Below are 12711 nucleotides of genomic sequence, written 5' to 3'. Positions count from 1 at the left end.
GAACCCTCCAGCCAGTGCTATGAAACTGGCCCTTGCTCACCTTCTTTGGTTTGGAGGAAGGATCCACAAGACGTTAACATTATGTTTTGTGGCTCAATAATTATTTAGAAGAGTGCTGCTTACACCCCAGTGGCTCTAAAAACTTGCAGTGTTACATCACCTAGGAGTCTGTTAGACACACAAATTCTCAGGATTCTCTTAGGCCCACCATTTCAGAATCTCAAGGAAAAAAGCCCAGGAATCTGCTGTAACAAACCCTCCAGGGGGATCTCATGCCAGCTAAAGTTTGAGGATTAACACACTGTCCTCTGATTTCTGCATGTCTGCATTTACATATATCCAGGTCTTCTGGTTCTTAAGGAAAGATCTCTTGACTACTTTATTTTCCTATATTCTACCCAACTTTATAATTCCTGACTTCAGAGCGCTGAAACACATGCACGTCCTCACATTATTTCCCTTTTCTCTTCCTCTTAAATTTCCTTTTGAAATATGTCAGCTTACTAAAAAGTATAGAGAATAATGCAATGAGCACCAGTGTGTACTATCATGTAACTTAAGAAGAATGTTAGAACAGTCTATTTGTGCTGAATTATTTCCCTAAGTAACCTGTGGAATAAGATTATAAATATGACATATGAATAATTCACAATGTCTGTTGTACATATTATTTTCCAAAATGGTTGTAATATTGGGAGAACAGTATGTACTTAATACTGCAATGTATTCTTTTGTATTATAATTAAGAAGACAGAATTTACATATGTGGCATAAAATAGTACCCTAAATTTGTTATTTGGACTTCTCATGAAGATTGTATGTCCATTTTCTGCTGTACTTATCCACAGATTCTTGTTTTTCTCATAAATTTGTATTGTTTTTATCGTGTATTAGTATTAACATTTCTCATGTTTAAGATTATTTCTTTATTTATTTGACAGAGAGAGAGAGAGAAAGAAAGAGAGAGCGCGCGAGCACAAGCGGACAGAGTGGCAGACCGAGGGAGAGAAAGTAGCAGACTTCCCACTGAGCAAGGAGCCCGATGTGGGGTCCTGATTCCAGGACTCTCAGATCATGACCTGAGCCAAAGGCAGACACTCAAATGACTGAGCCACCCAGGTACCCCATCGTTTCCCATGTTTAATTCCTTCATTTTCCTTTTTATTATCCTGTCACTTTTTTTTTAATTATAAAAGCAAAAATGTTTTAAATGTTTGTACCTATTTTATCTACTTACTTTATCTATCTTTGCTACTATGTCTGTTGTCCCAAAATTGAGTTATTATGGTAAAGATCTAAAATATCCCTGCTTTCCCCTATGTGCTTATTTAAAATGTTTTTCTTTTTTTCCTTTTTTCTTTTCTTTGGTGGGCAGTAAAGCAAAACCTATTGATAGTAAAGTTTATTGACTGATAGTACAAAGCTCCTGGAAAGAGACCCGAGAGGGTTGCCCTAAAAATGTTTAACTTCTTAATAATTTAGCCTTTATTGTGATGCATGCTTGGGTAACCTTAATTTTTCCAAATTGCTCTCTGGCTATCATAAAAGTATTTATTATGGAATAATTCCTTATCCCCTTGTTTTGAAACAATTAAGCTTTTATTCACAGTTGGTCCTATCTCTGAAGTATGTATAATACAGAATTCTCAAAAAGAATTCTCTTTTTGTGACTCAACACTGAATTGTCATTTTCCAACATATTCTATTATGTGTTAGGGTTGGACTACTATTTCTTTTCCAGAACATTTAAAAAATTTCTAGTCCTTTCCAAGTAAATTTTAGTATTATTGTGTCAAATTTCAAAACCATGTTCAGTTTACTGTCATTTTGATTAGAATTGGTTTACTCTAATAAATTGGGAGAATGCAAAATGATTTTGTTTCTGGTCAAACATGAGGTATCCGGAAAGGAGTGTTGGCTATTTTCCAAGACTATAAGACTACTGAGTGAGCACAGAGAACAAACCATGTGAAAGGATACTGCACGACTATTAATAAACAGATAAATACCTGCTCCGAATTTCTCCTAATGATAGGGCAAGATCAAATGGGATTCAGTTTCACAGTTAAGGTTACCTTCCTGACTATGAGAGTTTCAGGACCCTAAAATATATTCTTTCTCCCTCAATATCTTGATGATGATAACAGACATCATCAGCCAGGCTCTGAGCTAATGTTCAACATGGATGATTGTACTTAATCCTTCCATAACCATCTGAGTAGATACAAATTCCCTGGACAAAGCTGGGAGGTCAGGAGAGAGGCCGTTGTGAAGCATCTCTCAAGGAGAGCGCTTACCCGTCTGGCCACAGTGATGTCTTGTTGTTCTTCCCACTTCTTCTGTTCTGCTCTGACATGTGCTTTATACTCTGCAAGGTCAGGCATTTCTTCCAGCCATCGATGACGAGCATTTTGCACAGCTGTTTCCACCTGCAATTGGTTATTGCAAGAGAAAGAGGTAAAGTGAGGTATTAATCTTCAGAAAGAGCCCATTTGCAAATAGCTACTACAATTTCATGTGTATTTCACACTGTACCACACTACATTAGTTACAGTGAGACTTCTAGTACTCCACCTTACCCCCAACAGTAGGTTCTCATCCTTCTGTTCAAAACTTCCCACACTGCCCCAAGTGAATGCCACCACAACAAGCAGAAATCTATAAATGCTCGACGGTCAATACTACTATTAGAAAGCTTCATACAAAGTACCAATGCCATTTCCAAAAAACTCCTATTTCTCTTGAGAAAAAGGAGAAGACATGCAGGAATGCTACTTGAGGTCAGCTGCTGTCTAATAGCACACCAACCATATCCACAGTCCTCCTGCCTTACATATAAACACATTAACACATGCCAGCACACACCGATATTTTTTATAGCTTTGTCCCAGAACAAGTTTTCCTGTCTATTGTGAGTTTGCAACTAAAGAATGAAGGTGATGCATTGATTCAGGCAAAAATGTAAGACCTAAAGAATTATGAGGGCTACATGGTTGTAAATCTGTCACAGGTTACCACAAGATAATTAAGTACTCTTCCCTTATTTTGAAATACACACAGACACACATATACCCACATCCATACAAACATACAGAAACCAAGTTGACATAAGGGGCTGAACTGTTTTTGCAAAATGCTATATATATTTACAGGTAAATTCCAGGGAGTTAAAATTATGGGGAAAAGATAAAGTTCCTATAGAAATTTATATTCCTTAAAAAGTTATTATGACTACTTCCTTTCTACTACATCATGTTATTTATTTTTCTTCACAAGATCTGTGATTAGATATACACCAGAGCAGTATCCTTAAACATATCTCTTTGTCTGTAGAACATTTTCTTAACTCTGTTCAAACCTTAAACATTTCAGGAAATTATTTAACTTACAGAAGATGCCCTTGATACCATTATATATATCTGCCTATGTTTCCATTCCATAAGGATTCCCTATAAAATCACACAGAACAATTTAACAAAGAAGCAGAATGTCAAGTTTTTATCAAAAGTGGAATATACTTTTTTAACATATTACTTCAGGTATTATTTTAAGAGTTTTTAATCAGTGATAGCTCTAAAAGAGTAAATATAAACTAAAGAATGTTATATTAAGGTCCAGGAACCTTTGAGGGACTAAATATCCTGTCAGGTGCTCTGTGAGGTCAAGACTATTTTCAAAATAATATTCAGACCTTTTCTTTTTTCACTCCCACTCATTCATGTGTGGACAACACAATGCTGCAGAGGCTACATGCTATATAGCATCTCATTGCTCTGACAGCCAATGGCAAGCACACTTCAGTATTCTTTTTTTAAAAATTTCTCAAAGTTATTTTCCAATACAGTAAATAGGTATAACACACACAGAGAAAAGCTCTTTAGGGTCTTACATTTTTTGAAAGTGTAAAGGCATCCTGAAACCAAAAAATCACCATAATAATACAGATAAAAAAGTATTAATTCTTTATTCCATTTATACAGAGCTATACTTTTCTCAGTATGACACTTTCGAAAACCAAGTAACATGGCCCAGTTAAATGGGAGCTAGTTGTCTGAGTGCTTGGTCCAAGGGGAGGCAATGGCACCGCTTTCTGGCAGGATATGGGATTGACAATGTCCCATTTGAGGGGCATGCCTGCAGATTCAACTCTGCAAGTCTCAATGTAAATACTGTTAAATATCTTACTTGCTTTAAAATTGTTTTTCTAGAACTACTTCAGTGAAGTATTTTCTGTAAAGTTAGATATGAAAGATACATAGTGAAATTGTGCTTCATTCAGCTGTAAAACCACCTTTAACCTTGATCATCCTAATGCTAGATTGCAAAAGGAGCAAATATTCTGAAAACTTAAAGAATACACAGAAAAACCAAGGGAGTAAAAGCTTTGTGACAGAAATATAATGAAGAAAATTTTAGTGACAACATAAGAGGTTCTCTACCCTAGAATTCATAAAATTTTTTTAAAATATAAAGTTATGAGGGTGCCTGGGTGTCTCAGTCTGTTAAGCGGTTGCTTTCGGCTCAGGTCATGATCCCAGGGTCCTGGAATCAAGCCCTATTTCAGTTTCCTTGTTTGGCAAGCAACCTGCTTCTCCCTCTCCCTCTGCCTGCCTGTAGCTCCCCCGGCTTGTGTTCTCTCTATCTGTGTCCAAAAAAATAAAGTCTTAAAAAATATATATATAAAGTTACAAACAAGTTCAATGGTACCATTTTACAGGTTTTCATTAATAGGCAGTTCCAATAATTTTGCAATAATAAAGCATTAATATTACCTGTTTGGCAATATTTTCACAGTATTTGAGTTCTAATTCAACCTCAAGTTTTTTCAAGCCCCCACTGATAGCTGTCTCCTTCTCTTGTTCTAAATCTTGCCGGATCTTCCGCGTTTGTTCTTCTAGCATGATTGCCATCTCTTTCTTGGCAATAACATCCGTGGCGGTAACTTGATCAGTTTGGCTGCAACAATCTGAGGTCTTCTTTTTCAGGGCCTTTATGGTTTGATCCAGCTTAGACTGCCACTCCTTTTCAAGCTGTTGAATAAGTTCTTGTTTGATCTGTTTTCAGAAGAAAAATCATACAAAAAAAATACTCAAATAAGCAAAAACTAGAATTAATAGCTAGCCAAAAGAGCAACCACAGCTGTGTTTGAAAGCCATCTAGACATTGTTGTAGTAATTACATGAGATTTAGAAACTTGGTTGATGAAAATATATTCTCAAGTAAATCCTGAAAGTTACTGTGTATATACATGACATAAATCACATGGAGGATTTAAGTGTACTGCATAAGGTTAGGCTATCTCGTTCTCAAGATGCAACCTTCTGGAAGCTTTGACACCGCCACTATAAAGATGACATGATTCCTTTTTTTTTTTTTTTAGAAGAAAACTTCTATTAATATGCGGTTTTTTCCCCATCAACACCAGGCTTTCCACAAAGCAAGGACTGAGTTAAATCTAATTAATCAACCTAAAACTGAACAATCTAAAAACAGTTCTATTTATTAAACAGATTAGAATCTTGTTTGTTATGATACTAAGCTCTAGTGTTAGAGTTAACTGTAAATTCAAGAAGGGGGGAGGCAGAGTAGAAGAACGTGTTGTTGTTGTTTTTACTTTATTTTTTTGTGTTCCAAGATTGTTTATGCACCACACTCAGTGTTCCATGCAGTATGTGCCCTCCTGAATACACACCACCAGGCCATCCCACCCTCCCACCCCCCCCCCCCCAAAAACCCTCAGGTGTTTCTCAGAGTCCACAGTCTCTCATGGTTTGTTTCCCCTCTGATTCCCCCAACTCACTTCTCCTCTCCATCTCCCACTGTCCTCCGTGTTATTCCTTGTGCTCCACAAGTAAGTCAGAAGAATGTTTTAATGATAACTTTCTACTTTCAACAAAATGCTAGGATGCATCCAAACACAGTCAGTCTTAGGCAAAAATGTGATACAGCAGAACTTGCTTTTTCTTTTTCCTGTTTTCTACCTTCTGGGTATCCAGAGTTCTCGAACCACTTCCCTGGCTACCACATTCCCAGATCGTATTGGTTCATTTGAAATGGCAACCTGTGTAAGGGTTTATGCTTTCCTGACAGTCTCCCCTAAACATTAGCTATCTCATCCTTCTTGTAAAAACTGGTGAGCAAATTCAACGAAAAACAATTTGCGACAATGTAAAAATAGGGAATTTGTATTGTGCTACCCAGATTTTATATATATAAATACATACAACATATATATTCTAGAATATATATTTTTATATTAAAACATGACAAGTAAAAGAATTTTAGGTGCCAGCACTAAACTAATGAATTGCTCTTGGGGATGTGGAAAGCAGGAAAGGCTGAAAGAAAGAACAGTGGTCTACTAATCCACTTTTAGGTGGTACCAATTCCAATTAATAGCGATCTTGTGCTTAAAAGAACCTAGTTTCAATAAGCGTGAAAATTTATTTCATTTCTAAGTTTTCTAGATCATAAACTGATTCTAAATTTTATAGAAAACTACTAGCAATCTCATTTGCTACTTAGGTAACAAAGGTAATGTTTTGTGCTTCTGAGCCTGTCTAGTCATTACTTCTTTCTTCTAATCTACAATACAGGGTATTTATTTCTTATTATAGACTGTTCTGGAGTTATCTGAACCATTCCCCAATATGAAATTAGATGTGGATTTCATTTTGAGGAATCAAAAAAGTGCTCCTCCAAAATCCATTATATCCTGAATTGGATTGAAGAGTTGCGGGGCAGGGGGAGTTTTAAAAAAATAAAAGCTTACTAGTGTAAGCTGCCAATGGCTCAATTCTGAGACATAAAATAAATGATTACGTATGTACTTGGCAATTAAAAACTGTGTTCAGGAAAAACTGTTCTCTACAGTTAATACTACCCCTTTTAAACATGGTGACTAGAAAGAAATTTTAACCCACACCTCTTTCTGCTCCTCATCCCAGAGTGATTTGGCTAACACCACTTCATTTTCAACCTGTTGCTTAATATCAGTTTCTTGTTCTTTCAGCCACTTGTTCTTTTCCATCATTAGGGTATCTTGGTACTTTTCTTCAAGATCCACCTGCAGTTTGCTTACATATTCTTCTCTTTCCTCCAATAGCTGTCTCTTTAAACAAAATTCAAGTAAATATCTCTGTACGAACTAATACTCTTCAAGTCAAATATATAAAATGATGGCTACATGCACGTAATAGCAACAGAGACAAATGATCTTCCTACATGCTAACTCTATCTGCTTAGTGAACTGTCTTGTGAAGACCTTAGACTTCAAATATTGGATAAAAAAATGTATATATGGCTATATAAAAAGAAAAAGCATCTAACTATTCAATAAATAAATTCCTAGAACACCAACTTTTTAAAAAAGTGAAACTGACATTTACATTTACACCTTACCCATCACAGGACCCATTAGATATTATAGCCCAGAAATAAAATGTATACTTCTCAAAGACTTATAATCCAATGCAAGTCAAAAATTATTGCTCTATCTTAAAAGTTACGCATCCTGTAATAAATTCAGATTGGTATTATTTTTTTTCACTACCAAAGACAAAATTTTTTATCATAACCAGCTAAAGCATTATCAAGTAGCTTGATATTTGATATCAAGGGCCAGATAAAGTCTAATAATTTAAGTATTACTATAACATTCTCTACTTACTCTAGGAATCCACTTGATCAAAAAACTCTAATAAAGGTCTACTACTCAGGGGTCGAAATAACCTGTAACAGTTTTGTTTTGGAAATTTTCAGAAATGGTTCTCTGGACATTCCACTGAGATCCCACTGAAGCCCACAGAATGTCATGCCTGAGAAGTGTACATGTGCCATTCCTACTGCCAAGCAGCAACAGAGCTCGGGCTCGGTGTCTCTTTACCATTAGTTCCGATTTAGGACTAGCTGGTTGTCTGAGTTTTTTTCTGGTTCACACCTGACCTGGCTTATTTTGGTCTGGATTGCCGTCTGATGCCTTTCTACCAATGGCAGGTGCCAAAAAGATACCACCTAGTTTTGCTCAGTGTTGCATGGTTGCATGGTTTCGGAAATTCTCTGGTAACTAAAGGATCCATTTACTCACACTCAAGCCATGGAAACTACAGTTGTACTAATACTATAGGACAGTCTCCATCACATGGCTGAGTTGTCTAGGCTCATATCACATATCACTGTTATTTTTTGTTGACTTTAGAAAGAATCCTCAAATTATCTTACTTGTGTACATCTATCCTTCAGGAGTTGTTTCCATATGAATCTACATTTCCTTTAGACTCAGCAGAAAACTGCTACCAATTTTCTGTGTATTTGTCTGTTTGTGTATAGATCAGCTTTGCTACATAGTAAGCCAGCCAAAATTTAATAAAACTAAACTAAAATAGCAAACATCTATTATTTCTCATGATTCTCTGGGTCAGCTGGGTGGTAGTTCTGACCTAAGTCAATGCTGCTGATCTCTGCAAGCAGTTGAGGTTATATGGTCTAAGATGGCCTCACTCACATGTCTGGGTATTAGCTTAATGTCTGGCTAGAAGGATGACTTGGTCACATGGGTCATCACCCAGCAAGTTATCCCAGATCATTCACATGGTGGTGGTCACAGTGTTCCTCAGAGTGTCAAACTTGTAAGCTCCAATGCACAAGTGCTTTTTAAGGCTCTTTTTGCGTATACTAATGTCCCATTGCCCAAAGTAAGTCACGCAGCCAAGATCAGATTCAAGGGATGACAAATAGACCACTTCTTACTGAGAATAGCCACAAAGTCACACTATAATACTATAGCATGCATTCACTGACGGGAAGAACATGTGGCCATTTTTGCAATCTACCACAATGAGGAAAACCTTGCTTTCCTCTCCTTATAGAAGTAAAGTAATAGACGTATTGAGCACCGGGGACCTGCCATTTGAACATCCTACACGGGAATACCTAATTTTTAAAGTTTTATCATTAAAGGAAAGTAAATTTCTGGATAGCTTTAAAACATTTAAACTTTGCATGCCCAAGACAGCAAAAGAATTCTAACTTCTAAGGAATGACTTAGCATGTATTACAATTTGTATAAATGAGTCTTAAGGTATATGGAAATGACATTATGAATGGGAATACTGCCCACCTTTGCCTTGTCTGCAAATTCATGACCTCCAATGATTACTACAGTCTGAAGGGCTCTGTGTCTACATTTTTTCCATTCTCTGAACAAGCCAGGCTAACATGTGAGGGAAGTTCTCTGTGTTTTAATAAAAGTTTTAAAACTTGGAATTGAGTTCTACTTAACCCACAGTCTGACTCAATAAGTGTTTCAGAAAAGAGCATATATGGAACAGGAAAATAAACCCTAGGATTCTTGGGGTTACCTATCTTATAAATTCTATATCCAGACTAAGTTACTGACCTGAAAGCCAACTGCAGGGAAAATGGCTATGTCCTGCCGAGAAGGACTACCCTGAAGTTCCCTAGCTTGCTTGAGTTTAGTAAGAGTCTTCCATGGTGTGCGTATGAGACATTTCCTAGGAAAACAGATTGGTATATCTTTGCCTACCTCTGGAGGATATGAAAAGATTAATAAATTTCTCTCAAACTTAAAATTCTGTTCTGTCTGACTTACGAAGATCACTAAATTTTATAATGGGTTTGTGTAAGTCTAAATAAAAAACTAAGGTATTCCCAGAGAAGGAATGAATTCTACTTCTCATGTGGTTAAGGACTTGGGCCCTCTCAGTGGGGTGGGTATAACTACAAAGGGCTAGCACAAGGCAGTCTTGTAGGGTGGTAAGTCTTCTATACCCTCATCACTCCATACCTGTGTTAAATCCTGTGTTAAAAGTGTATAGAACTCTAAACCAGATTAAAAGTCAATTTCACTGTATGACAATTTGAAATTTTTTTTATATAATTTTTTATTTTTTATAATCATATATTTTTATCCCCAGGGGTACAGGTCTGTGAATCACCAGGTTTACACACTTCACAGCACTCACCAAAGCACATACCCTCCCCAATGTCCATAATGCCACCCCCTTCTCCCAAACCCCCTCCCCCCAGAATTTTTAAAGAAAAAAATTTAACCTCTAAGTTTTTTGGAAGGGCCAAATCGCAGTTTTAACTTTCCTTCCTGCTGTGGTGCGCAAGCATTCATGAGCCAGTGTCATATCTGCTGTTAACTGCAAGTGGCTCATTATATGAGATCCAGTTTTATAGCTAAACTGATTCTTTTAAAAGTATCAAAAAATATATTCCTGAAAGGAATGACCTCTTTGAGAGAAGTGTTCTTCTGTTCTTTGTCAATTTATATATTTAAAAAGAAATAATCCTAGTAGAGATCTCCCCCCATTTTAATTTTTTTAAACATTACTGAAAAGTTCTTAATTTCTAAGTAATTTAATATCCCTTTTAAATTTTATACTGCCAGCACTAACTCAAATAGCTCCCTTTAGAAGTTCTTTTTCCATTAGATGATATGTGTACATGGCATGTTTTTTTTTTATCATACTAATCTACTCAAAAATAATCAAAATATTAAATGAGCTGAATTCCTCACCTGCTCTTTACTAATTCTTTTTAAGTCTGTAGTAGCAATAGCCTGCTTTAATGTAACTTTGTTCAGACAACCTCTGTATAGAACATTTACTCAAGCCTTTAAAAATATTTTCTAATCTTGACGCAGGTGGCTTTCAAATTGTGGTCTGTAGGCTGGTCCAAAGTGGAAGGGAGAGTCAGACGTGTGTCTGGATGAGACTCCCGCCAGGACAGAGAAGAAAAGAGAGGTGACTGTTTACATGTGATTTTACTCCTGGACACTCACCAATAGCAACTTCGAAGATTCAGGCAGGAGGAGGGAGTAGAGTAGCCCCTCTGGCTTCCCTAAAAATGAGAAATTCCCTGAAAGATTGGGTCACACTAACAGTGTGACCTTGCTCTCCATAGCTCCTTAAGTTCCAAGTTCAAATTCCTGCCCTTCTTCCCAGAAGAAGAAAATGATACTTAGGTACTGAGAGAGAAGTGGGTCAGAGGAAAATGTGTCTGAGGGAATATTTTGTGCAGTGCTCACAGGACTAGGCAGGTTTGCCTGCAGCCAACAAATGACTGCAAAACAAGGATCCCTGGGTTTCAGAGTCAAAGTGACTTGGGTCCATTCTTATTTATTTATTTATTTGTTTGTTTTTAGAACCCTATTTTGCCTCTTAGAATAAATATGTAAGGAAGAATCCTTTTCTTCTATATGTACGACATTTTCTACTTAGGCTTTACTAACCATCTCAATACTTACTATACGTTGTGAGCTATACTGATGTGCTATAGCCAAAAGCAAAGGGACTTCGTATGCCTTCCCCAGTTCACAAGACAAGTGCATTGGTTTCCACAACAATAGTGAGGCCAGAGGGATGAGATGGAACAAAGAGAACATGAACTTGTCCCATACCTTCTCCTGAGCCTGTTGCTCCTTTTCAATGGTCTTCCTGAGAGTCGATTCCAGGTCATCCTTCTCTCTGCACACCTCCAGGTAACATTCTTGCACAGCAGCCATCTCCTTATTCATCTTGTCTAAGTCAGACCTTGGATACACAAAACCGGCAACTAAATGACCACAAAATAATACAAGGGCTGCAAAACAATTTTCCTCTCAAGTATGGAACAGAATACTGTCTCTACAGCGTAAAGGGTAGCTACACGCTCCTGTTCTTACCTAAGTTGCAATCGAGCCCCCTCATAAACTTCAAAGAGCTGCTGCTTCTCCAGAGCATGCTTTGCTAGGAGGCTTTCCCGAATTTGGGCTTTCATGGCTTCATGGTGCTGCTGGTAAGTCCTCTCACACCTAGAAACAGAAAACAGACAGTAGAATCTGTGGCAGTACCCAGTGTTACTAGAAACACCAAGATGAACTGGTGTCTTTTCCTTCCTTCCCTATCCACTCCCTCCCTCTGATGCAACTTATAATCAAGGTCAGGTTGGTTTTCCCCAACCAAAAGTGGTAATAATTAATTCCCAATTGATGAGCTTAAAGAATCTTCAAAATCGTCTTTCTTCTGTTTCTAGAGAAAAATTAGAAACTTGGACATGAAAATGCCCCAATCCTTCACACAGATAATGGTCTTTGGTTGAGGATTATTGACAAAAAATTAATTGAAATAGGGTATAGTTCCAAAATTCCAAGGTATCTAGATTAAATGTAAATACTAGAAGTACCCAACTCACAAGTAAGTTATGCTCCAAAAATCAGTTTCCAAGTTTATGATTTGGTATTTGGAAGACATATTCCCTCCCACAGATTTCTTCCTAATAAAGAATAGTTTCCCAGACAGTCTATAAAAACCATAAAGCTATACTATTTCAATGAACTAGTTTTGATGATGCTATAGAACCCAACCCACTACACAACATCATTCCCATGGAAAATGTGTTCTGAATTCTAATTTGAGAAGCCAGGGACTGACTCCCTCTTCTTCTAAGATCTCAGCAGGGAGGGTTCACTCCATAACTTCTCTTGAATCTTTCTTTCTTTCTTTTTTTTTTTTTTTTCTAAGCAGGGACAGGAGGGCAGAGAGTGGAGGCAGGCATTAGATCTCTATGTAGACTTTACCTATCCACAGCCTCCTGTTTATCACGGTCAAAATCTTGTACCATTTGTCTCATCTGACTACATAAGTCTTGATTTGTATTTCTCAGTTTTTCTTCAGTTTCTTTAAGTTCCTAGATACAAAAGAATAA

The 12711-nt window shown here is 37.0% G+C and overlaps 1 protein-coding gene across 8 annotated transcripts in view; it reads right to left on the bottom strand.

The window, feature by feature from the left end:
• The window catches only part of CEP152 (centrosomal protein 152), a 92136-nt gene that overhangs the window by 24631 nt on the left and 54794 nt on the right, over positions 1-12711 (bottom strand). For all 8 annotated transcript variants that reach the window (XM_082734836.1, XM_082734840.1, XM_082734837.1 and 5 more), the window contains 5 exons: positions 12584-12693; positions 11690-11818; positions 11426-11558; positions 4773-5054; positions 2298-2429 (listed from right to left, as the gene is read on the bottom strand). In XM_082734836.1, the coding sequence (XP_082590962.1) occupies positions 2298-2429; positions 4773-5054; positions 11426-11558; positions 11690-11818; positions 12584-12693 (786 nt within the window). The remainder of the gene's footprint in view (positions 1-2297; positions 2430-4772; positions 5055-11425; positions 11559-11689; positions 11819-12583; positions 12694-12711) is intronic.

Source organism: Mustela nivalis, assembly GCF_964662115.1.
Source record: "Mustela nivalis genome assembly, chromosome: 6".
Taxonomy (NCBI): domain Eukaryota; kingdom Metazoa; phylum Chordata; class Mammalia; order Carnivora; family Mustelidae; genus Mustela; species Mustela nivalis.
Note: the sequence above shows the minus strand (reverse complement) of the source record. Positions and strands in the feature narration are given on the sequence as shown.